This window comes from Salvelinus sp. IW2-2015, linkage group LG23 (assembly GCF_002910315.2).
Source record: "Salvelinus sp. IW2-2015 linkage group LG23, ASM291031v2, whole genome shotgun sequence".
Taxonomy (NCBI): domain Eukaryota; kingdom Metazoa; phylum Chordata; class Actinopteri; order Salmoniformes; family Salmonidae; genus Salvelinus; species Salvelinus sp. IW2-2015.
In genome coordinates, this window is record NC_036863.1 from 39,807,137 (window position 1) to 39,831,382 (window position 24,246).

At 43.9% G+C, this 24,246-nt stretch overlaps 3 protein-coding genes across 9 annotated transcripts in view; 1 reads left to right on the plus strand and 2 right to left on the minus strand.

Annotated features, from left to right (window-relative positions):
* lipia (lipase, member Ia) overlaps positions 1-10,013 on the plus strand; it is a 31,634-nt gene extending 21,621 nt beyond the window's left edge. For all 3 annotated transcript variants that reach the window (XM_070434620.1, XM_023969032.2, XM_023969033.2), the window contains 10 exons: positions 5,495-5,558; positions 5,837-6,207; positions 6,333-6,441; positions 6,554-6,655; positions 6,765-6,854; positions 7,033-7,203; positions 7,451-7,540; positions 7,746-7,854; positions 7,950-8,123; positions 9,614-10,013. In XM_070434620.1, the coding sequence (XP_070290721.1) occupies positions 5,504-5,558; positions 5,837-6,207; positions 6,333-6,441; positions 6,554-6,655; positions 6,765-6,854; positions 7,033-7,203; positions 7,451-7,540; positions 7,746-7,854; positions 7,950-8,123; positions 9,614-9,698 (1,356 nt within the window). In that variant the 5' untranslated portion in view covers positions 5,495-5,503 and the 3' untranslated portion in view covers positions 9,699-10,013. The remainder of the gene's footprint in view (positions 1-5,494; positions 5,559-5,836; positions 6,208-6,332; positions 6,442-6,553; positions 6,656-6,764; positions 6,855-7,032; positions 7,204-7,450; positions 7,541-7,745; positions 7,855-7,949; positions 8,124-9,613) is intronic.
* Positions 10,014-10,017: 4 nt separating this feature from the next.
* Positions 10,018-13,625, minus strand: LOC111951054 (SH3 domain-containing kinase-binding protein 1). 4 transcript variants are annotated; one of them, XM_023969036.2, is made up of 8 exons: positions 13,543-13,625; positions 12,770-12,831; positions 12,273-12,289; positions 11,970-12,070; positions 11,465-11,614; positions 11,064-11,332; positions 10,916-10,979; positions 10,018-10,423 (listed from the first exon to the last, which is right to left on the minus strand). In XM_023969036.2, the coding sequence occupies exons 2-8, from the start codon at positions 12,805-12,807 to the stop codon at positions 10,385-10,387; spliced, it is 678 nt and encodes a 225-aa protein (XP_023824804.1). In that variant the 5' UTR covers positions 12,808-12,831; positions 13,543-13,625; the 3' UTR covers positions 10,018-10,384. The 4 variants fall into 4 exon arrangements, with proteins under 4 accessions (XP_023824804.1, XP_023824806.1, XP_023824802.1 ...); XM_023969038.2 differs by having other exon boundaries at positions 12,273-12,386; positions 13,543-13,611; XM_023969034.2 differs by lacking the exon at positions 13,543-13,625 and adding an exon at positions 13,057-13,276.
* A 729-nt stretch (positions 13,626-14,354) lies between these two features.
* Positions 14,355-23,735, minus strand: LOC111951052 (protein piccolo). 2 transcript variants are annotated; one of them, XM_023969030.2, is made up of 9 exons: positions 23,565-23,735; positions 22,519-22,580; positions 19,248-19,937; positions 18,313-18,924; positions 16,048-16,178; positions 15,785-15,890; positions 15,477-15,543; positions 15,150-15,251; positions 14,355-14,951 (listed from the first exon to the last, which is right to left on the minus strand). In XM_023969030.2, the coding sequence occupies exons 2-9, from the start codon at positions 22,566-22,568 to the stop codon at positions 14,814-14,816; spliced, it is 1,896 nt and encodes a 631-aa protein (XP_023824798.1). In that variant the 5' UTR covers positions 22,569-22,580; positions 23,565-23,735; the 3' UTR covers positions 14,355-14,813. The 2 variants fall into 2 exon arrangements, with proteins under 2 accessions (XP_023824798.1, XP_023824797.1); XM_023969029.2 differs by having other exon boundaries at positions 19,218-19,937.
* Positions 23,736-24,246: the final 511 nt, after the last annotated feature.

A 24,246-nucleotide genomic window follows, 5' to 3' on the forward strand; every position in this document is an offset into this window, starting at 1 on the left:
GCCCTATGCTGTGTGAATCCTTGTCTTAATTAAACCCAACTCAACGGTAATCCACCTGTCTTTCATCTGTGCCCTGATCAGCACCTGGGAGCGAACACATTAAGCAATCCCAAACCTACGAATATACAGTCCACCAAGTCAATTTACATTTACATTTACATTTAAGTCATTTAGCAGACGCTCTTATCCAGAGCGACTTACAAATTGGTGCATTCACCTTATGAAATCCAGTGGAACAACCACTTTACAATAGTGCATCTAACTCTTTTAAGGGGGAGGGGTGGGGTTAGGAGGATTACTTTATCCTAGGTATTCCTTAAAGAGGTGGGGTTTCAGGTGTCTCCGGAAGGTGGTGATTGACTCCGCTGACCTGGCGTCGTGAGGAGTTTGTTCCACCATTGGGGTGCCAGAGCAGCGAACAGTTTTGACTGGGCTGAGCGGGAACTTACTTCCTCAGATAGAGGAGGCGAGCAGGCCAGAGGTGGATGAACGCAGTGCCCTTGTTTGGGTGTAGGGCCTGATCAGAGCCTGAAGGTACGGAGGTGCCGTTCCCCTCACAGCTCCGTAGGCAAGCACCATGGTCTTGTAGCGGATGCGAGCTTCAACTGGAAGCCGTGGAGAGAGCGGAGGAGCGGTGACGTGAGAGAACTTGGGAAGGTTGAACACCAGACGGCTGCGGCGTTCTGGATGAGTTGTAGGGTTTAATGGCACAGGCAGGGAGCCCAGCCAACAGCGAGGTGCAATAATCCAGACGGGAGATGACAAGTGCCTGGATTAGGACCTGCGCCGCTTCCTGTGTGAGGCAGGTCGTACCTGCGAATGTTGTAGAGCATGAACCTACAGGAACGGGTCACCGCCTTGATGTGAGTTGAGAACGACAGGGTGTTGTCCAGGATCACGCCAAGGTTCTTAGCGCTCTGGAGAGGAGACACAATGGAGTTGTCAACCGGATGGCGAGATCATGGAACGGGCAGTCCTTCCCCGGAGGAAGAGCAGCTCCGTCTTGCCGAGGTTCAGCTTGAGGTGGTGATCCGTCATCCACACTGATTATGTCTGCCAGACATGCAGAGATGCGATTCGCCACCTGGTTATCAGAGGGGGAAAGGAGAAGATTATTGTGTGTCGTCTGCATAGCAATGATAGGAGAGGCCATGTGAGGATATGACAGAGAGCCAAGTGACTTGGATGTATAGCGAGAATAGGAGAGGGCCTAGAACAGAGCCCTGGGGACACCAGTGGTGAGAGCACGTGGTGCGGAGACAGATTCTCGCCACGCCACCTGGTAGGAGCGACCTGTCAGTAGGACGCAATCCAAGCGGTGCCGCGCCGGAGATGCCCAGCTCGGAGAGGGTGGAGAGAGGATCGATGGTTCACAGTATCGAAGGCAGCCGATAGTCTAGAAGGATGAGAGCAGAGGAGAGGAGAGTTAGCTTTAGCAGTGCGGAGCGCCTCCGTGACACAGAGAAGAGGCAGTCTCAGTTGAATGACTAGTCTTGAAACCTGACTTGATTTGGATCAAGAAGGTCATTCTGAGAGAGATAGCAGGAGAGCTGGCCAAGGACGCACGTTCAAGAGTTTTGGAGAGAAAAGAAAGAAGGGATACTGGGCTGTAGTTGTTGACATCGGAGGGATCGAGTGTAGGTTTTTCAGAAGGGGTGCAACTCTCGCTCTCTTGAAGACGGAAGGGACGTAGCCAGCGGTCAAGGATGAGTTGATGAGCGAGTGAGGTAAGGGAGAAGGTCTCCGGAAATGGTCTGGAGAAGAGAGGGGGGATAGGGTCAAGCGGCAGGTTGTTGGGCGCCGGCCGTCACAAAGACGCGAGATTTCATCTGGAGAGAGAGGGGAGAAAGAGGTCAAAGCACAGGGTAGGGCAGTGTGAGCAGAACCAGCGGTGTCGTTTGACTTAGCAAACGAGGATCGGATGTCGTCGACCTTCTTTTCAAAATGGTTGACGAAGTCCTCTGCAGAGAGGGAGGAGGGGAGGAGGATTCAGGAGGGAGGAGAAGGTGGCAAAGAGCTTCCTAGGGTTAGAGGCAGATGCTTGGAATTTAGAGTGGTAGAAAGTGGCTTTAGCAGCAGAGACAGAAGAGGAGAAAGTAGAGGAGGAGGGAGTGAAAGGATGCCAGGTCCGCAGGGAGGCGAGTTTTCCCCATTTCCGCTCGGCTGCCCGAGCCCTGTTTCGTGAGCTCGCAGTGAGTCGTCGAGCCACCGGAAGCAGGAGGGGAGGACCGAGCCGGCCTGGAGGATAGGGACATAGAGAGTCAAAGGATGCAGAAAGGAGAGAGAGGAGGGTTGAGGAGGCAGAATCAGGAGATAGGTTGGAGAAGTTTGAGCAGAGGAAGAAGATGATAGGATGGAAGAGGAGAGAGTACGGGGGAGAGAGAGCGAAGGTTGGGACGGCGCGATACCATCCGAGTAGGCAGTGTGGGAAGTGTTAGATGAGAGCGAGAGGGAAAGGATACAAGGTAGTGGTCGGAGACTTGGAGGGGAGTTGCGTGAGATTAGTGGAAGAACAGCATCTAGTAAAGATGGATCAAGCGTATTGCCTGCCTTGTGAGTAGGGGGGGAAGGTGAGAGGGTGAGGTCAAAAGAGGAGAGGAGTGGAAAGAAGGAGGCAGAGAGGAATGAGTCAAAGGTAGACGTGGGGAGGTTAAAGTCACCCAGGACTGTGAGAGGTGAGCCATCCTCAGGAAAGGAGCTTATCAGGGCGTCAAGCTCATTGATGAACTCTCCAAGGGAACCTGGAGGGCGATAAATGATAAGGATGTTAAGCTTGAAAGGGCTGGTAACTGTGACAGCATGGAATCAAGGAGGCGATGTAGACAGATGGGTCAGGGGAGAAAGAGAGAATGTCCACTTGGGAGAGATGAGGATCCCAGGCACCGCCCCGCTGACCAGAAGCTCTCGGGTGTGCTGCGAGAACACGTGGGCAGACGAGGCGAGAGCAGTAGGAGTAGCAGTGTTGTCAGTGGTAATCCATGTTTCCGTCAGTGCCAAGAAGTCGAGGGACTGGAGGGACGCATAGGCTGAGATGAACTCTGCCTTGTTGGCTGCAGATCGGCATTCCAGAGGCTGCCGGAGACCTGGAACTCCACGTGGGTCGTGCGCGCTGGAACCACCAGGTTAGAATGGCGGCGGCCACGCGGTGTGAAGCGTTTGTATGGTCTGTGCAGAGAGGAGAGAAGAGGGATAGACAGACACATAGTTGACAGGCTACAGAAGAGGCTACGCTAATGCAAAGGAGATAGAATGACAATGTGACTACACTGTGTTCAGGAAGTTAAGTTTACGTTGCAAAAATAAGATAAAATCTTATTGACTAAAATGATATAGTACTGCTGGCGGTGAAGTAGGCTGGCTAGCAGTGGCTGCGTTGTTGACTTTGTTTGAACGTGTAGCTGGCTAGGTAACCTCGACAATTCTCAAAAACTACACAATTATCTTGGATACAAGGACAGCAAAGACAACTATGTAGCTAGCTAACACTAAGCTAATCAAGTCGTTCCGTTGAATGTAAGTTGTAGTGTGAGTTTCTACAGTGCTGCTATTCGGTAGAAGTTGGCTAACTAGGAGTGTTAGCTAGCAGTGTTGACTAGGTAGGAGACGCAGCGCAGGGCGGTGGACGAAAATAGCTGGCTAGAACCGAATAATTACTCAAACCAACTCTAAGCTACACAATTATCTTAGATACAAAGATAGCAAAGACAACTATGTAGCCAGCCAACACTACACTAATCAAGTCGTTCCGTTGTAATGTAATCGTTTCTCCAGAGCTGCTATGTTGCTATTCGGTGGCTAGCTGGCTTGCTAGCAGTGTTTACTACGTTACGTTACGAGAATAGCGGCTAGTTAACCGAATAATTACTCTAACCAACTCTAAGCTACACAATTATCTTAGATACAAGATAGCATAGAGAACTGGGTAGCCAGCTAACACTACACTAATCAAGTCGTTCCGTTGTAATGTAATCGTTTCTCCAGTGCTGCTATGCTGCTGTGCTGCTATTCGGTGGCTAGCTAGCAGTGTTGACTACGTTGTTACGTTCGGACGAAAATAGCTGGCTAGCGAACCTCAATAACCCCAATAACTACTCAATTATCTTTGATACAAAGACGGATATGTAGCTCGTTAAGATCAAACAAATCAAACCGTTGTACTGTAATGAAAATGAATGAAAATGGTAAAACTACCTGTGGAGCGACGCGGAATTGCGACTGCACGCTCCAAACCGAAACCAAAATTTACATTTACATTTGAGTAATTTAGCAGAAACTCTTATCCAGAGCAACTTACAGTTAGTGCATTCGTCTTAAAATAGCTAGGTGGTAACAACCACAAATCTCAGTCATAGTAAGTACATTTTCAGTCCTCCATTACAGTTAACCTACACTTTTATGTAAAAGAGCATACATGACTGTTCCAGCAGGCACAAATCCTCTCAAAGGCTCTTAGTTTAGTATTTTTAACTGCCTGCTGATGGGCTATCAACAGGCTTCCCATTGTATTCAAACTGATTAGGAAGGTTAGGCCTCCAAAACATTTGATACCTGGCCCAAAGGGCAATTAGCAAACAGTTGTCTGAACTTCACAAGCTGTGGATGTGAAGTCTATACAGTTGTAATGTTATTCATTCAAACCGATATGATCAAGAAAATTCAACTGATATATAGATTTTCCTTATCATTGCCCATCACTAACACCTATCACTATTTATAAAAAGGGTTGAATGCGGGATGAGTCTGAAAGAATGCCTGCCTTCTCTTCAGTCACTTTATTGTAACAACGAGGAAAGCCACACACTGATGGTGATCACACACTACAGAAGACAACCTAGTAAATTACCTAGTGCTAATCTGTAGTCAATTTACATGACCAGAGTACTGATTTGCTTATATCCATGACCTTTTCTGATGACAGGGTGACTTTCCAAATAGAGGATACTTCTCATTTCTCCAGTTCAACTGAATGACAGCTCACTTGCATTAGAGAACTCCCCCATCTTATATGCATCTCCTTTGCATACACTATTAGAAAAAAAGCTATCTAGAACCTAAAAAGGTTATTCCGCTGTCTCCATAGGAGAACCCTTTGAATAACCCTTCTCCCTGGAGTATAACATTTGATTTGATTTGGAACCAACAAGGATTCACTTATGGGGACAGCTGAAAAAAGATTTTGTAACCATATTTTCTAAGCGTTTACTCTATGAGTTCAGACATGCCCTTATGCACCTAGTACTGCATTGACGCAGTGAAAGGAATGCACCATATCGTGTCCAGTAGTACACAAACACACCATAGTCACCCAATGGGGACACAGAGAGGGACAGAGATATTCAGCTCAGTCAACTGGTCTCAGAGCATAACCCTCATGTCAATGTACAATCAAGTAGTGTTGCTTTAAAATAGTTGGAGAAAGAGATTCACCCTGTTTTTGTACCATTTTGTAACCACTAACCATTGTAACAATAGTCTTATAACTGGCTCGTTGCAGGTCTGAAGGATGTCCTTTTGGTGGTGCCTGGCACTGCTGCTGGGATCTGTTGCAATATACAGCGGTATGGTGACCTTACACACACACTTTAACTGCGTCAAACATAGGGTGGGGACATCAAATAATACTCCCCCAGCTGTTGGAAGATCTTTCGGGAAACTTTAAGACATCACAAAAATAGGTTGTTTAGCCAGAGTGGTTTTTGGTGGTGATCATACACACAGTGAAAGCAGTCACTGACAGGAAATACTACTTCTGGAACTTCACATTCAACAATGACCGTGATTTTCCTTTCTGACTCTTTTTCTCTCTCTCTTTCCCTTTGACTTACTCCGTCTTCAGCCCATGAATGTGATGTGTTCACTGATCTGGACCTCCATCACTCTATCATCGGGACCAGCCTGTATGTGAAGCTGTTGCTGTACACCAGAGCTAATATTATCTGTGGTCAGGAGCTGTCCCACCACAACCTGTCAGCCCAGCCCCTGTTCAACGTCACCAAACCCACCACCTTTATCGTTCATGGCTACCGTCCTACGGGCTCTCCACCCGTCTGGATCCATAACATCACACAGCAGCTGCTGGCCCGCGGAGACATGAACGTCCTGTTGGTGGACTGGAACCGCGGAGCTACCAATGTCAACTACATGAAAGTTGTGACCTACACATACGATACAGCATACAACCTCACTGCCTTCATCAAAAATATGCAGGTAAGAGTGGGTGCTTAGTCTGAATAGTGTATCTCACATACTTATTTAGGGCCATACTTAGGGCCACATGTATTACTATGTAATAAAAACTTAATATTTATTTTGCCTATTTTTGTCTGTTTCAGGAGAATGGTGCCTCTCTTAGTTCCATCCATATGATTGGAATCAGTCTTGGAGCTCACATCTCAGGCTTTGTTGGAGCCAAATTCAATGGAGAAATTGGGAGGATCACAGGTTAGAATCAGTGGAATAGATTTTCTGCTCATTCTTCCCTGCTTTCATTATAAATACTGCAAGCTAACACATTTATCCTACAAATGTACTGATCTGATGTTGACCTGATCAGCTCTAGATCCAGCGGGGCCTATGTTCACTGGGAACCCCCCAGAGGACCGTCTGGACCCCACAGATGCACAGTTTGTGGACGTGGTGCACACAGACATGGACGGTATGTATGGGTCTCTGCTTGCATGTTTGGCTTTCACTGAAATCCAAGGGAATTGTGTATTATTGTGTTTTATGTTGTGTATCTTCATGTGTTCATTTTGTATTACCAGCATTTGGGTTCAGGAAGCCTTTGGGCCACATTGATTTCTATCCTAATGGTGGAGCCGACCAGCCTGGCTGTCCAAAGACCATCTTCTCAGGTAAGTCTCTTGGTAAGACAGACATAACAATCAAACTGGTTAGCCGAGAGATCATTCAAAAATCCCATTTGCACAAGATGTCGTCCTTCAAATGAGACATAGGACATGTGTATCACATAATTAATATGTTTACCGTCACAGGAATAAACTATGTCCTCTCCCCTTCCTACTCTCCAAGGGTCCAGCTATTTTAAGTGTGACCACCAGAGATCAGTGTTCCTCTATCTGGGCTCCATTAACCGGACCACCTGCAACATCAGGGCCTTCCCATGCTCTTCCTACACCGAATTCCTGGACGGACGCTGCATGGACTGTGATCAATTCAAACCTGCCGGATGCCCAGTCTTTGGTTGTTACTCTCTAACTCCCATTAGATTCATGAGTTTCTCCATTAGATTCATGAGTTTCTCCATTAGATTCAAGCTTTTTTAATCACACAAACAAAAAGTTTGCCAACTCGCCAAAATCAGTGTCTTAATTGAGCTAATGTACATTCCTGAATCACACACAGTTCTTTCAGGTGAAAGCCAATCCATCTTTGGAAGACAGTGTCCCTTCACATTGACATAACATGGCTGTTTTATCTGTTGTTCCAGGGTATGATAGCATTGAGTGGAAGGACACGCTTGTGCCTCTGAATCAAACCATGGCTTTCTTCACCACCAATAAACAGACTCCATTCTGCAGTAAGTGGACAATCATTGGCTTACATACACATTTGACCTCTATAAGGAGAGACTTGCTGGGAATATTGCTTTGGCCCGTCCTTTTTATCTTCTAACCACTTATTGTCAATGATCAGGCGAAATGTACAAGATTAACTAGAATGGAAACATAATGAGATCTCTAAATAGGCCATTGGTCAGAGGAAATTACGCTTCTCTCTCTAAGGGACGAACTACAGGGTGGACGTTGTAACATGGAACCATGATACTCGCTGGGGCTACATCACCATCAAACTACACAATGGTAATGAGGTGACAGAGGCAACAATAAACCAGTAAGTTACAATTTTCTCACCGTATCATTCTCAAAACTACACATTTACACACTCTGGGGGAAGTAATTAACATTTCATTCTCTCTCCATCTCCAGTAAAGCATCCAAGTTTGAGAAGTACTCAGAGACCAGATTATTGGCCCAGTTTGATAAGGACATACAGAAGGTCTACAAGATCTCAATCAAATTCTCTACGGGGAATGCATTACAGCCTAAACTCAAACTACGAGTGCTCCGCATCCGTCTCACACACCTGGAGCGTAAAGACAGGTCAGTGTTCGTTTGCACCCTCTTTCATCTAGAGCTTCTCTCACGTGTCACTTATTTACTGTAAGTACTATACCTTCAGAAAATATTTAGACCCCTTGATTTATTCCACATTTTGTGTTACAGCCTGAATTCAAACTGGATTAAATAGGTATTTTTCTCTCTCAGTGAACATGTTTTTAGAAATGTTTGCAAATTTAATGAAAATTAAGGAATCTCATTTATGTACATAACGATTTAACACCTCTGAGTCAATACTTTGTAGAAGCATCCATTCTGTTGCTTTTTTATCCTGAAAAACTCCCACATTCTTAATGATTACAAGCATGCCCATTGGGCTTCCGAGTGGCGCAGCAGTCTGAGGCACTGCATCTCAGTGCAAGAGGCGTCACTACAGTCCCTGGTTTGAATCCAGGCTGTATCACATCCGGCCATGATTGGGAGTCCCATTGGGCGGCGCACAATTAGCCCAGTGTCATCCGGTTTTGGCCAGGGTAGGTCGTCATTGTAAATAAGAATTTGTTCTTAACTGACTTGCCTAGTTAAATAAAGGATAAATATATATAATGCAGCCAGCACTATACTTGAAAATATGGAGAGTGGTACTCAGTAATATGTTGTATTGGATTTTCCCCGAACATAACACTTTGTATTAAGGACAAAAAAGTTAATTACTTTAGTGCCTTGTTGCAAACAGGATGCATGTTTTGGAATATTTTTATTAGGTACAGGCTTCCTTCTTTTCACTCTGTCAATTCGGTTAGTGTTGTGGAGTAACTACAATGTTGTTGATCCATCCTCACTTTCCTCCTGCTTAATGGCTGCTATCACAGCCATTCAACTTTAAAGTCACCATTGGCCCGGAGCGATTTCTTTCCTCTCTGGCTGCCTGTATCTTTGTAGTGACTGGGTGTAATTAATAACTTCACCATTCTCAAATGGATATTCAATATCTGCTTTATTTTTACCCATCTAGCAATAGGTTCCCATTCTTTGTGAGGCATTGGAAAACCTCCCTAGTCTTTTGTGGTTGAATCTGTTTTTATATTCACTGCTCGACTGAGGGACCTTACAGATAATTGTATGTGTGGGGTATAGAGATGAAGTAGTCATTCAAAAATCATGTTAAACACCATTATTGCACACAGAGTCCAAACTTTTTCCTAAACGTTAGGCTTGAATACTTGACTCAAGACATTTCAGCTTTAACTTTTTTATAAAAGATTCAAAAAAACAATTCTACTTTGACATTATGGGGTACTGTGTGTAGGCCAGTTACAACAAATCTCAATGTAATCCATTTTAAATTCAGGCTGTAACACACGTGGGAACAGTCATGGGGTGTTTACTTTGAAGGCACTGTACATATGCCATCTTCACTTATACTTTGCCCTTTGTGTCAAGTCACTGTTTCCTTGTGTAATTTTGCATGAAAGTCTCACCTCTTATCAAACTTCTCTTACACTTTTACTGCCACCCTCTCTCACACACAGGCCTCTCTGCCGCTATGACGTCATCCTGGAGGAGAACAAAGAGTTGACCTTCAGACCCATCCCCTGTGAGGAGTCCAACTTCTGAGACAATAGCAGATCTATGATGTACAGAATCAGCAGCGGCCATATGATGGCTCTTTGGGTAAATAGTGAGGCGGTTGACCCGGATAGCTACTCACTGTCAACTCTTTGTATTCAGTGGCTTAAGTCTAGTAAGAGTCCAGAGCATTTTAAATAAGTGCGAGTGTGATGATTTGTATTTATTACAAGAATATTGAAAAGTACTATGATTGTGTCTGTATCACTGTGTGGAATGATATCTGTAGAGGAACCATACTATAAAAACACAATATTTTAGGAATGTCAATAAATTCAACAACAAAAAATGGAAAGAGAGCCACGTCAATAGAAATTAAAATGTAATTTAAACCACTGTTGCCTTAAAGAACATGATTGTTTTAATTTTATTTAAAAAAGTAAAATAAGCAAATATAAAATGTCTCTGTACAAGATGCTCATGCGTTATCAACTTCAAATAAACAAAGATTGTTCATTATTATTCACTATAGTTTTTCCTGTTTCATCAATTATTGATAATTCATTGTGGGCCTTAGAGGGCAGTGAGGCTTCTTTTCAATCACCTGTCCACCAACGCATCACAACAAACTGGTCAAACAATTGATAGTCTTTAAACCAACACAGCAGAGGCTGAGACAGATCACCGCTTGTTCAAACTTTGTTGGGGATGTCATGCTGTTTGAGCCTGACAGCTCATTTGGACTTGTGCTTCTTCATCTGTGCCACCTCCATCTGACACACAAGAAAACACACAGACATGAGACCCAGAGGTAACATCAATTGGACAACAGCAAGCAAGCACTGCACAATGATAAGAAATCATTACAACCATTTACATCAATCTGGACTGTAATAAACAGAGTTCGTCTTAAGTCAGGACAAGTTGCGGTCATCAAATGTATCTAGATGCCTACAGATTGTATTAGGTGCCATCTAGAACCTAAAACAGTTCTTCGGCTGTCCCTATAGGAGAACCCTTTGAAAAACGACTTTTGGTTCCAGGTAGAACCCTTTTGGGTTCCATATAGAACTCTTTCCACAGATTTCTACACGGAACCCAAAATAGTTCTACCTGGAACCAAAAAGAGTTATGGGCACAGACGAAGAACCCCCCCCCCCCCTAATAGTTTAGGTAAACATCTAATCTCTGTTAGGTATATCTCCGATTGTGATATATTCAGTACTTGGATCATATGTAGATGTCTGCTGACAGACACACAGTACCTGTACTGACAAACGAATCCTTTTCTCCTCATCCAGCTCATTCATCAGCAGTTGAATCTCTTTGCTAACAGAGAAGAGAAATCCTAAATCAGAGGCACACTTGGAAAACACAATACAAGACATACTGTAGTTACACGCAAAGACTTACTTGTGCTGGCTCTTCATCATTTCTACCTCGTCCCTCAGGTCCCGGAGCTCTGTCTGCAGCTGTTCTAGGGTCAATGGGCCCTGGGCACTTGGCTCCCTCCTGGGCTTGGGGTTAGAGGTGAGGTGAGGGGGCAGGGTCACACGCAGGATAGCAGAGAGAGCCCCAGGGAGGAGGGTGGAGAAGGGGTGGGGAACACTGGCAACAGTGGATGATGAAGAGGAGGAGAGCTTTGTGGGCCTTGGAGGGCGGTGAAGCTTCTTTTCAATCACCTGTCCACCAACGCATCACAACAGCACAAACAATTGATAGTCTTTAAACCAACGCAACACAGGCCAAATAAGCAATTCTATATACCACATCGACATTGGGCAGCAAGCATAGTAAGGTGAACATGGACTTACAGGCAAAACAGGGGTGTTTGTAGGTGCTGTCTGGGTGCTGATGAGTGATATGACAGAGGAGAGGTCCAGCTCCTCTTTCTCTTGTGTCTCTCCCTCCTGTGTAGGGGCTACCTGCACATCTTCCTGTAAGTCAGGGTTAGACTGAGCAGCCTGAGAGGACAACAGCAAACAGAGAAAGAAACATGACTATTGAAAGGAGACGAGAAGGACTTCATTTTTTAAATGACAGATATCCTGTTATGCGTACAGGTGGTTATTGTAATTGTGTCCCTACAAAATATTGAACACTTCAGTCCCTTTATGAATACTTAGTAGCACATGTCAAATTTACATGTGCGCTTGCATGCTTGCTTGTTAAATGTTAAATTTAACTCAAGGACAAATGGGACACAAACAGATCTGTGAGTAGTTGACAAGTTCCTCAGAGACTCAACAACCATATCACATGCTGCATTACTCTACAATAATAACCATATCAGATGTCGATGTTCAGAAATATACTCGCCGATGACAGAATCTGTGACCGAAATCTTTCGTCTGCCACATGTGCTGCCAATTGATTCAGCGTCTCTGTGACCGAAACGATAGCATCAAAATCTTCAATGTCTTAAGGAGAAAAAAAAACAAGACGGCATTAGACACAGTTTATTTGATTTAAAGGCTCAATTGAAGGTGGGGTCATTGAAATAAAATAACAGTATCATAAAAACACGTTGTCAGGCATTCTTCAATTCTTGAGCCACTAAAATCATTAAAACGAGTTAAAAAGGAACGTAAGAGAAGATTGGAGAACGGTTGATTGGCTTACCCGCGGTGAGGGCAGAGCTATAGTTGCCCATGGTGACACAGAAGAACGCCAAGGTGATATGTAGAGTAACAGAATGAAAGGGAGAAAAGAGCTCCAGAAGCTAAGAAATACTATCTAAAATGATGACAGAGTGGAGCGAATAAAGTCAGTGGAGTCTGGTATTTCTCCAAGCACATTTGTCAATCAGAAAATACACTTGCACGTGTTCAAGCCTATTTTGGAAAGCATCACAATTTTACACTTATCAGATACCAAGAGGATAAGTAAATGCATGAATCATTCTTGCCCAAGAAAATAAACAAGGCTGCCAACAGTAAGGGACAACTGTTGTTTCAAATATAACATAATTGTAGATACTGTGCACACTGAAAAATCTAAATGAAGAATCAGTGCAAAACATTAGCAGTAACCGTTTGCTACAGGAAAGAGACCAATCCATTGACACGATAGCTATCTTAGTAGGTGTTCAAGTTAGGATTTATATTGTACATGCTCACCTTGTTTGGCCAGTGTTCCTATCGCAATACAGCTCCATTGGTGGTAACTCTACACCATTCACCTGTTCCATTGTAACCCAAAAGCATGGGAGTGTGTTAGTGTGATGAGAGGAGGTATTGTCAGGGCTAAGTTTAGCACAGGATAGCGGAGCACTCAGACACGCTCACCACCAGTATCATTGGGACTGTCCACAGGGGCCGTCCCTGAGGACGACAGAACTACTGATTGCAGGGCTAAAGATTTGGGAGCACTTAAAGGGACAGACTACAGGCCATTTGACACTCACGCAATTATCCAGTATCTTCAGAGTGGAGAGCAGGGTGCAAAGATCAATACAATTTGAGTTTGAATGGAACAAGTCAAGAGGAATCTTCATTGTATTTTGAATCAGGAATAGGAAGCGCTGCCAGTTTATCATTACATTTTTACAATTTGATTATATTATTCAGAGACTAGAAAATATAAGCGGAATTCCTGTCTGCCAAAATGTGTGAAACGTTGATTCAAATAATCAAAGCTTGGTGAGTTTGAATCAGCTGTGTAGTGCTTTTGACCCTGATCTTTAAAAAAAAAAAAAAAAACTTGGAAGTCTCGTATAAAATACATTTTTTGGGGGGGGTATACAATATAGCTCAGTATCTGTATTATTTATTTTATAGTCTTTTTTTGCTCCTTTATTAGGGATGCCAATAATTAAGGACCTGACTGTATAAACTCATCGTGTACTTTTGTCTCCTTTATATATGGTTCTTTCTCACTGTCTTATCCTTACCTTTCTACACCGGTTATTCCCGCATGGCTTCCTTTAGCTGTCAAGCCTTTGTGACAGTTCTGGAATGCAGCTGGACCCCTGCAATCACCTCCTTTTAAGGTGACGGCTGTAACCAATCACAGGAAAGGACATGGCTAGCCTACACTGAAGTGGCAACAGCTCGTCTGACAGGTGATCTCCAAGGAATGCAAATGGCACACCCAACAGAACAGTTTTCTCCACCTCTCAAACGAGTGCAAACTTTCCCATTCTTTCCTTGTGGAGTTTGTGTCTTTCAGATCAATGTTTTAAATGGTTCTTTATTTTCTTCAGATTGTACCCCTAACTATTTTCTCATCTACAGTGTTAACAGGAGTAGGGGGAAGCTAATTTGGCAGATATTAAATTATCTACTCAGCCATAACACACAAGCCAAAGTATTATCTCATACAAGCCCCATATCATTTTCAGCAAGACTCAATTTACATACAAACCTGCTACACTATTGAATCCATAAATCAGAATCAGTCTAGAATTTCCCAGCTATAGACTGTTCACCGCTTATTCATTTTTCTCCTTTTGCAGTAAAGGGACAGTGTTGAACAAGCCTCTGTATTTCACATGAACCTCAATACTATGAATTGAGTCACTTCAGTTCAAAAGGAATTTTAGTCAATGTGAAATGATAACTAAATCTCCCCAGTCCCATGGACGGTACATCCCAAAAAGGTACTACGGGGCCTCCTTCGGCACAAGAGAAAACACCACACAAGGCATGTCCAGCCAATTATTTGAAATAGCTTAAAACAAATGTTCAAATGAGCAGGACATGCAAGGGGCATCAGTAGTTTTTACAGGTTGAGAATTATAAAAACTTGACCACACACATTTGACAGAGCATCATATTCAACAGCCCCTGTGGAATAGTCTTTAAGACCACTTTACAGCAAAAACATACAAAAGAATCTAAGCATCGGGGAAAAAGTGGTGCTGGAAAATATAAAAAGAAAAGTCTCCATTACCTAATTTACATATTATGAGAGCTGTAACACAGTTGTGAAATCACAAAACCATGTCCATAATAACTAGTCAGGAAGAATAGAAACAGATGGCCTATTCTCTATATTTAAAACACATCTTATGTAAAAAAAAAAACAACATTTTATGTCTGGTTTTTCTGATGGGCACAGGGACAGTTCCATCTGGGGACCATCTCCAAGACAAAGAGGCAGCCCAAAGCACAAGGCCAGGGCGTGTAACCCCAATCTGTGCAGTCAGTCCCTCTTGTTTGATCACCAGCGGCGGTAATTCGACCCTCTGTTGGGTGGTACACGTTGACGCATCGTCGGCATGTTGCGGTATTTTGATAGGATGCTCTGGCTCTTCCTGAACACTGGCCTCTGAGAGAAGGGACGTGGCACAACGCCTCCCTATAAAAAGGAGGAAGAAATTATTTCAGCCAGACTAGTCAGAAATGCAGTCTTTCAGTGACATACAGCTTAATCCACCTGACACCACCACCTATATTTTCGAAAGGCCAAGGAGGCCCACAACACGGTCCGTGGGCTAAGATAAGTCATACTGACCATAAGTTATAAGATCTGAAAAAAAATTAAGAAGCTTCATACCATGAGTGGCTTCCTAAAGGGACCAGGCAGATCAGGGCCTGGCTTTCTCTGGGGAGGAGGACCTGGTTTATGATTTGGGCTGCTGGGACAGAAGCTGGGTCTCTGTGGGACATAAGAGTAAAGCATGTGCATATATGGTGGAATGGCGTTGATCAAGAAATGGAATTGCACACTGAGGTTTCCAAAATGATGGGCGGCAACATTCAAGGTATTGGCATCCCTTGACAGTTTACGCTCATTACAGTAAGCATGTTAGCACTCCCAACACTAAAGCTATGAACATTCCGTTTTCTAATAGCCCAGTCAAAACCAGGAAGTGCTCCTCACCTGAGGTGGTCTTGGATTCCTGAAGGGTCTTTCAGGCGTGTGGTTCTCCTGTGGCTTGTCCGTTTGCCTAAAATGTGAAACAAGACAAAGTGAATTATCTGGCTAAATAATCCTGACTGAAACTACAGTTATTGCTGTGTGAAGCCACATCCATTGTTCTGCATCATACCATGTACCCCATAACCACAAAGATTTTACACCAACAAAATGGTTCCAGTTATATTCCATTCATAACAATATATTCACTTTACATCAACTCTTTCACAATAATCCTCATCCAGTTTCTTATATCTAAATTGGCGGATTACCTTTCTGCATATCTCCAGTCTCTTGGAGAAGGGGAAGGACTGGAGTCATGAATTTTAGAGAAGCGTTCATTCAGCGTAAGTTGTTCATCTGAATTGTAATAGGGCTCTGAAAAGTCAGGTGAGAGTGAGTAAGAGAAGTCGCATTCTCACAATGATTCATGAATGATCTTTATTCACCAAGAGACGTCACATTCCTGTCGAGGGGCATCAAACAAGCTGTTAGCCAATGGACATGACTAAACAAAATGTCACAGTTCACTTACCTGTTTTGTTCTGTGGTGGTCTACTTCTATCCCTTGGGGGGCTGTCCTTTGAGCTGGAGTTTGTCTCAGGCGCTTGCCACTGGGACACGACGACTAGGTCACGAGCCAACCGTCGGTCTATAGAGGAAGAGCTGGAGAGAGACCAGCCGAGGTAGAGGATGACAAGAGATGAGCACCCTATTCAGTACAGCCTGAGAGGCCAGGTTTGGTAGGCGGTCAAGCAGAACATTATTACTAGTAGCCTCATCGTCAGATGTTGCCCCGTAAGGGACAATTCCGTCAGTCTAAGTAATGCCCTGAAAAGTTGAAATGGTGTCATTCTGTAGAACAAAAAATGTAATATGTAAAAACAGACTAGAACAGATATTGGGGGACATGGAATGACAGGAAGTTACATGGCGGATGAAGGGAGTTAAAGGGCATGCGGCTAAAGATTCATCTATAATCACTGAGAGTGGAATAATGGTCATAATAAAAGCTGATCGTCACTCGGGTACTTACAAATGTCCATACACGTCCATGTAATGTCCATGGTTTCCTAACGCTGTTTTTCAATGAACCCTTCACCGAGTGAAAAGTGACGTGTATGAAGTGGACAAGTGATGCTGATCGCTTTGATGACCTGGTCTCTTGGGGTCCACATTTTTACTTGAAGTTAAGTTCAAAGGCTGTCAATCCTCTCCAGCTCATTACTATTAAAATAATGAGGGGGAACAGGAGATTAAAGTATCTAATTAGTTCAGCGAAACGAGCCATTCGTCTATGATCAGTGATCTTCAGTTGATCCTTACTTCTCTTCGTTAAGTTCAGTCTCACTTTCCAAATCGCAACTCTCCTGCAATCATTGGACATTCAATTTCAAAAGGGTATGGTGTTGTGATCTTGCTCTCCTGTCTGGTACAAGCAGCGTGATCAATTCAACTCGAGATCGTCCGTCTTCGGTCAGAATTCAGCAATACGCTTCAATAAACGAGCAATCTACAGAGCACGGTGTGAAGGAGCTTGCACTTTGTAGGAATGGATCCCATTGTGTACGTGTAGACATCCAATTGTACTTGTAATGCCACCATCCTCTGAAAAATTGCTGCGATGAGATTCAGTGTACTGTACAAAAGTTTCCCACTGCATATGTTCTGCATAGATGCAGATTTGATGTATTCTTTCATGCAGGAAAAGTCCACTGTTCACTGGCTTAGCCAGGTTCCGTATGATGTTAATGTACAGAGGTGTGGTCCATTATCGCTTCGTTTGTTTCTTGTAGGTCTATTGTGCATTTAATGAGTAATGATTCTAAATCACTTTTTAAATAGTGAGTCAGCTGCATGGCTGCATTCTGTCTCTAAGAAATACAAGTAGTATTGTATGCATCTATGTATTACCAGAGCATAAAAAGGGGCCAACAGTTCAGGAACAGCAGCACACGTTGACCTCATCTTTGGACCACTGAGTAAATATTGATATGGAGATTCCTCAGTGGTAGTGTCCTCTCCTCTTGATGCTGTACATCCTCAGAGCTTCTGCCACCTGTTGTCAGTGACAGTGTACTATCCCCAAAAGTCCTCCGGATGGCAACTTCAAGGAAGCTGCTGCATATTACAATTCCATTTGAATGTTATTGCTCAAACTGACTTCCTGCGGGCCAAATATCCCTTTGTCAACTGGCAGATCGTGTAACCCGAATTAGTATGACAGCTGTCCGTTTCAGAGTCTCCTCCTATATAGGTCACTGCTCATCCAGGGTAAGAAAAGCATCTCCTTTCCTACGAGTCATGTTGGTGTGCAACGACTGTGGCATTTCAGCGGATTTAAGGGTATGGTCTTGTCCGCAGTCCTCTTCACAGATGGACTCTTCTGAACTTCTGTTCTGTCTGGGGGGGGGGGGGGGGCTTGCTGCGTGAGTAAGTTTCTTCAACTCTTCCACTTGGTCAGAGAGGGACAGCATCACTCTAGCTTCAGACCCCAATAGCATCACAGAGGAACAGGCCTCCCATCAATACATATGGATATGGCTTTTCTAGCATCTTTCAATCACATCTGACATTAACGAACAGGCTGATATTAATTCAACTTTGAATGACTGGCACCCAGAAGAAAGAAAAAACACTTGTGAATTATTCTGTTCCCTGCCAGCACACTTGAAAGTGCAACCCCAGGACTTTGGACATTTGATTTCAAAACGGAACGGATTCAGGACATCGCCGTAACTCCATTTCCTCCAAACATCATCACGCCCCAGCTCCCAGAGTGAGAAGGAAGATACCGTACCTGTGTGTGCTCAAGGCGCGCTGAGAGTCCACATGTTCCTTGTGTGACTCAGAGTTCCTGGAAGACTTGGCAGGTGACTGATGAGGTATGGGCCTCTTCCTCAGCGGCTCAGCCGTTGCTTGGAAACGCTCCTGCCGAAGAGCGAACTTGGATTGTGCATTTTCTCTGGACGCAAGCGGAAATTCCTCTTCATGGTTCTTGATATCTGCTCCTCTGGGTCGAAGTGGAGGTGCTTTGAGCCGCATCACCGACTCCGCTCTAATTTTACGCCCCTTCATCAAGCGACTCTTGTCCATGAGAGACAAGGGACGGCCGCCAAATCCCCTAGAGAAGTATTGTGGGATCTCTCTCCGAGGGCACTTTGGATGACCATGCTCCAGACCAAGGCCTGGTCCGCACTCCTGGAAATCCCACTTGTGAGGTTGTCCACTTGGTCTTCCCTGCAGGCTGTTCTGGTAGAAAGAAGATGAAACGCCTTTCCATGCGGGGGATCTGTGGGGAGGGTGGTGAGAGCTGCCTTCCTGTGCCCACTCAGCGCTGCGGCGTCCGCTGCCCTCCCTCTCCCTTCCCACCACTCCATGCTGTTGCCTGGGATCTCGCTCAGCAGACCACCTGCACATCCATCACAAACAATACAACAAATGATTACATTGGAAGATCCATTATCGGGTGAAGCAGGAAACGGAGGTTTAGCGGTTCTTTATGGTGCCCCTTCACTTTAATGCCATGATACAGGTAAGCGTAAAACCTTCAGTGAGCATATACAAACTCTTTCCAGTGGCAGGCGCATTAACACCAGATCACCGAATTTTACAGTTTATTAGCATTGTAACACTGAACGATAATTTTGACCTCTGTGGTGTAGAGGACTACGTGAGGTTACACTTTCTCTCCATTTATTTTACCCAGCCCATACTGCCTCTTCACTCCTGTACCTCTCTGGATATGGGCCTCTGCCATGAAACTCCCGTGGATTTTTCTGGGTGGTGCCAGAAGGTCCACGTTCACTATTGTGTGGGTGGGGAAAGGGCCCTGGCCCATTCCAGCGCTTCCCCCCACGACCTGGGCCCTCAAACAACCTCTTCCCGGGGCTATGGTGCGGCCGGGCACCCCAGCTCCTATCCTCTTCATGGGAAGGACCTGGGTGCTTGTGGGTGCCCATGAAGGAACTGTGGGGGGATGGTGAGGGTGGTGGCCTCCTGTCAGGGGGTTGGCTATGGTAATGGTGTGGTGAGGGTGATCTGTGACCTGGGTGTTGTCCATGGATAGGTGCTCCCCTCTGGCCCTGGTGCCATTGTGCAGGACTGTGTGGGGAGGACCTATGCTGGGCTTGGGGAGGACCGTTTGGCCTGGATGGGGGTGCCCTCCTGTGGCCATGATGGGGCTCCGATTGAGGGGGACATGTGTTGAAGGAATCCTGGTTTTGGGACCTCCACTGATTGAATTGTCGCTCCCGCCGTTCTCCTATCAGTGTGGGAGTTTTGACAAAGTGAGCGTGTCCTCTGCCTCTGGAATCTCTCCAGCTTGGAGGGGCCTTTCCTGGGTGGCCCCGGAATCCTCTCTGACTCCTGAGTTGAGGGCTGTAATGCTCTTCGTGTGGCATGTTGTAGCCATCCGAGTAGGACCTGTTGAATAACAAAACGGTCTTAAGAATCCATCCACACAATTCATGTTCTTTTATCATTAGCCACATCTACACTTAAAATAGTGTTACTTAACCTTCTCATACATGACTTCCAAACATCTAACGGTCGCCCCAGCGTGAGATGTTTAATGCACGTGATGTCAGAATGCACTCACTGTATGTATTTTTGAAGTTTGAATTGAGGCGTGTTCCCACCTCATTGATTCACATAGACGTAGCCTATTTCAGCGCTGCAGACAATTTACGTTGGAGGATTTATCGAGACGGACAAACTTCTCTCTTCGAGGAGAGCCCACGCACTTCAATATGTTTGCGCAGATCAAGTATGGAGATAGTTGCACAAATTTGAACATTTTCTGGCTGACGCTCGCATTGCCTTGTTTTCCATACAAAGAATAACTTTGGACATCAACAAGTTCCTTATTTTCTGTATATTGTGGTGTCGTTTCTACTGTAGGCGCATACATTATGCACCAAACATGCATAGTGTATTTACAGTTTTATTCACGTTTTCAAGTACTGGTTAAAAATACATTCCGATTATTGCATAGATTGTAATGACAACTACGGAGGTGTGAAAAATACTTTTTAAAAGGTTGTACTGATTATAATGAGCTAATGCTAAGCTATTAGCCAGCTATGTGTGGCGCCATGTTTGTTGACATTATACAATGCATTCTGGGTGTCAGACCAAAGACGTTATAATGCGGTGAAGGAATGGTTCACACATCTTTCGGGTAAACCTCCAGAAGTGAATGATTGTAGGTGACACACCCCCTTCAACATGCATACTATAAACAGACCTAACTCCTCCAATTATTTTTGGTTGATGTGAGAAAAAAAACTATGGTGGCACGCACAAACTACGTCGGATTACTTTCGATTTCTAGAAAGTGTTTTACTCAATTATTTATTTCAGTGGTGAGCTCACCTGTGATGTGATTAATTTGAAATAGTAATTGCTATTAGCTAATTCATATTGTATTGGGAAGGCAGGCAACCTAATGGTTAGAGCGTTGGAATTGTACCCGAAAGGTTGCAAGATCGAATCCCCGAGCTGACAACTGCCCCTAAGCAAGGCAGTTAACCCACTGTTCCTAGGCTGTCATTGAAGATAAGAATTTGTTCTTAACTTCACTAGGGGGCACTGTCTTCCCTTTCGGATGAAAATGTTGCCCAAAGTAAACTATGGATATGCATATAATTGGTAGATTTGGATAGAAAACACAAAAGTTTCCAAAACTGTTAAAATAATGTCTGTCAGTATAACAGAACTGATTTGGCAGGCGAAAACCTGAGAAAAATCCATCCAGGAAGTGGGATTTTTTTATATTTGTAGTTTTCTATTGAATGCCATTACAGTATCCATTGACTTAGGACTCAAATTGCACTTCCTATGGCTTCCACTGGATGTTAACAGTCTTTAGAATTTGTTTCAGGCTTGTATTCTGAAAACTGAGGGAGTATGACCTCTCTGAATGAGTGGACACTACAGTGTCCCAGAGCTTTTTCATGCGCCCGACCAAGAGCGCGCCTTTCTTGTTTACCTTTTATATTGACGACGTTATTGTCCGGTTGAAATATTATTGATTATTTTGACTAAAAACAACCTGAAGACTGATTATAAATATCGTTTGACATGTTTCTACGAACTTTACGGATACTATTTGGACTTTTCGTCTGCCTGTTGTGACTGCATTTGAGCCTGTGGATTGCTGAACAAAACAAGGTTTTTGGATATAAACATGGACTTTATCGAACAAAACTAACATTTATTGAGTAAATGGGAGTCTTGTAAGTGCAACCATATGAAGATCAAAGGTAAGTGATTCATTTTATCACTATTTCTGACTTGTAACTCCTCTACTTGGCTGGTTACTGTTTGCAATGATTTGTCTGCTGGTCGCTGTTCTCAAATAATCGCATGCTATGCTTTCCCCGTAAAGCCTTTTTGAAATCTGACACAGTGGTTGGATTAACAAGAAGTTCATCTTTAAACCCATGTATAACACTTGTATGGTTTATGAATTTTTATAATGAGTTTTTCTGTTTTTGAATTTGGCTAGCGCTAGCGTCCCACGTACCCTAGTGAGGTTAACTGACTTGCCTAGTTAAATAATGGTAAAAAAAAAAAAATAGTAGTTTGTCTGCAGAGAGTTTACGTTACCGCTTATGTTATGTCAATCTTTCCTCAGGTAGCACTACGACAAATGCAGCCTACATTTTCCGGTTAAGATGATTGTGTTATGCTGCAGCTACTTCTGTGAATGTCTGAACATTGCATCCAAAAATAAACTGGTCACATTCTTGACATAACTTTGTAGGGACTGTGTTTGTGAAAAATGTCTATGAAAAAAATAGTGTGGCCAGCTCAAATGCTGATTGTTGCGTTCTAAACAAGTGTTCTAATCGTAACGGTTTGAGCGTAAACTGCAGGGACCACTGTAGAATGATCACACCCGTTTTTTGTTGTTATGTGTGAAAAGGTTCAAACAAAATAAGTTAGTTTACTATTAGACTAAACCTTGTTTGTTGCAATATAACTAATATTCTGCAAATACCTGGGCTTGAACCGAGGAGGTCCGGAGTGATGTCTGACCATCTTTGGCATACACGGAATAATCTGTAGAAAAGAAACGTACTTGCATTGACAGAAGTTACAGCGAGTTTTAAACAATAAAGCCTAGCTAGCGGACTTGGCGAAACTACAGGTAGCTAACGTTAACCAATTTACAGACTTAGTTACAACCAACACAAAGTTTTTAACCCCAGAGACGTAACATGATGGCAAGACTTCCAGGAACCCTTGCGAAGACGACCAGGGTTTGGGTTCGGCGTGAGACGACCTTTAGACCAAATTACGTATTTCTGCGTTTAGCCAGCCAACGTCGCCATGACACCTACAAGCGTGATCGGAGACTTTTATTGGATTAGCAGTTTCTGCCTATCTTCATACTCTGTCTTTGCTACGAACTACACCATCGAAGAAATAAGTAGCTCGCTAAATTAACAAGCTAAAGCACATCGACATATGCACCCATTTTAAAAAGGCAAACATGTTAGGAAGTAGTTGCTTGCTAGGTACATGGGTGTCAGAACAATGCGACTAACTTAGTTGTAGTAACAGTTACTATAAAAAATAGCTAGTTGCTAGCAGTGCAGCCTAACTATGGGGAAAATGTGGGATAACGTTGACTAAACGCAGCGTGCCAAACAACCTCGACTAGCTAGCTAAAAAGTTGTTCGCTTGTTAGCATTGGCCAGATATCACTAACGGGTTACCTAGCAATCTTTTAAACGATATAGCTAGACAAGTCTCACCAAACGCAAGTCGATCGCGCTTGTTAGCAAACGTTAGTTAACATCTAGCTAAATAACCAACATGGTGCAGTTGAAATTATTTGGTTATTTGTACACTAAACTGGCTAGTCTAACGTAATGGTGTAGCTATTGTTGGCTAGCTAACGCGTTAAACTCCCCAAATCTGTGCTGATGTTAGCTATGCCGCTTAGAAAGGTGACCTATTCTTGGATACATCCACATACGACGAGTTGTTTTTAAATGGGACCTTACAATAAAAACCAAATGAATAATAGCAATAACTTGCCTTTCAGTTTGTGTTGAAATGACGTTACTTTCAATCGCCTTCGTTCTGCAGTCTGGTCCGTCGAATCTGTCCGGTACAGGGAGGGCAAAGATTTTCTAAACCAAAGATAGACCAACTAAACCAAATATAGACCACAGCCTTTCGTTTCAAAGGGAACAAATGACCCAAAGTGGGCAGAACAAGCATCTAGCGAGATCCTATTGGCGCGTTCTAGCGTCATCGGCATATTTCCGTTAAGGAACGCCTACGTTGTGAAGTGCGCGTGTGTAATAACTCCAAACAACGCGATTTGTAAACAACTTTTGCAAAGGGTAAAATCTACAAACCTTAGTACACTCTGTTCATAATATACTAGTTTTGGGAACAGAAAACTGTATTGAGATGAAATGTTTCAGCAATGAGAGCATTTGCAGAATCTCGTTCCATCTTCTCGTACTGCCCACCTGTGGGGCTTCCTCTCACTACCATATTTGGTAGTGAGTGGAAACGCCTAGCGGATGCTTCACATTTAAACATCCAGTGAAATATCTGTCTCATTGTTCTATCTATGGGGAGGGTGTGCTGCTGCAAACACTTGAGCTGTCGCTCAGAGCCGTCTTCTTCTATGGTATTATGGCGGTCCCATGCCACCACCTTCTTCTTTTGGGGATTTGGTTGGGGGATCCGTCCAACTTTTAGGTGC

What these genes read in the sequence shown, in the direction of transcription:
- LOC111951054 (XM_023969034.2), bottom strand. Translation starts at nt 13,188, where the DNA reads ATGATAAACTGGCAGCGCTTCCTATTCCTGATTCAAAATACAATGAAG. An exon ending in CAAACACCCCTGTTTTGCCT is followed by an intron (nt 11,333 to 11,464) that starts GTAAGTCCATGT and finishes GTTGGTGGACAG; the next exon opens with GTGATTGAAAAGAAGCTTCA. An exon ending in GGATTCGTTTGTCAGTACAG is followed by an intron (nt 10,424 to 10,915) that starts GTACTGTGTGTC and finishes CTTGTGTGTCAG; the next exon opens with ATGGAGGTGGCACAGATGAA.
- LOC111951052 (XM_023969029.2), bottom strand. Translation starts at nt 22,568, where the DNA reads ATGCCAAAGATGGTCAGACATCACTCCGGACCTCCTCGGTTCAAGCCC. An exon ending in ACCACCACAGAACAAAACAG is followed by an intron (nt 15,891 to 16,047) that starts GTAAGTGAACTG and finishes CTGACTTTTCAG; the next exon opens with AGCCCTATTACAATTCAGAT. An exon ending in GGAATCCAAGACCACCTCAG is followed by an intron (nt 15,252 to 15,476) that starts GTGAGGAGCACT and finishes TATGTCCCACAG; the next exon opens with AGACCCAGCTTCTGTCCCAG.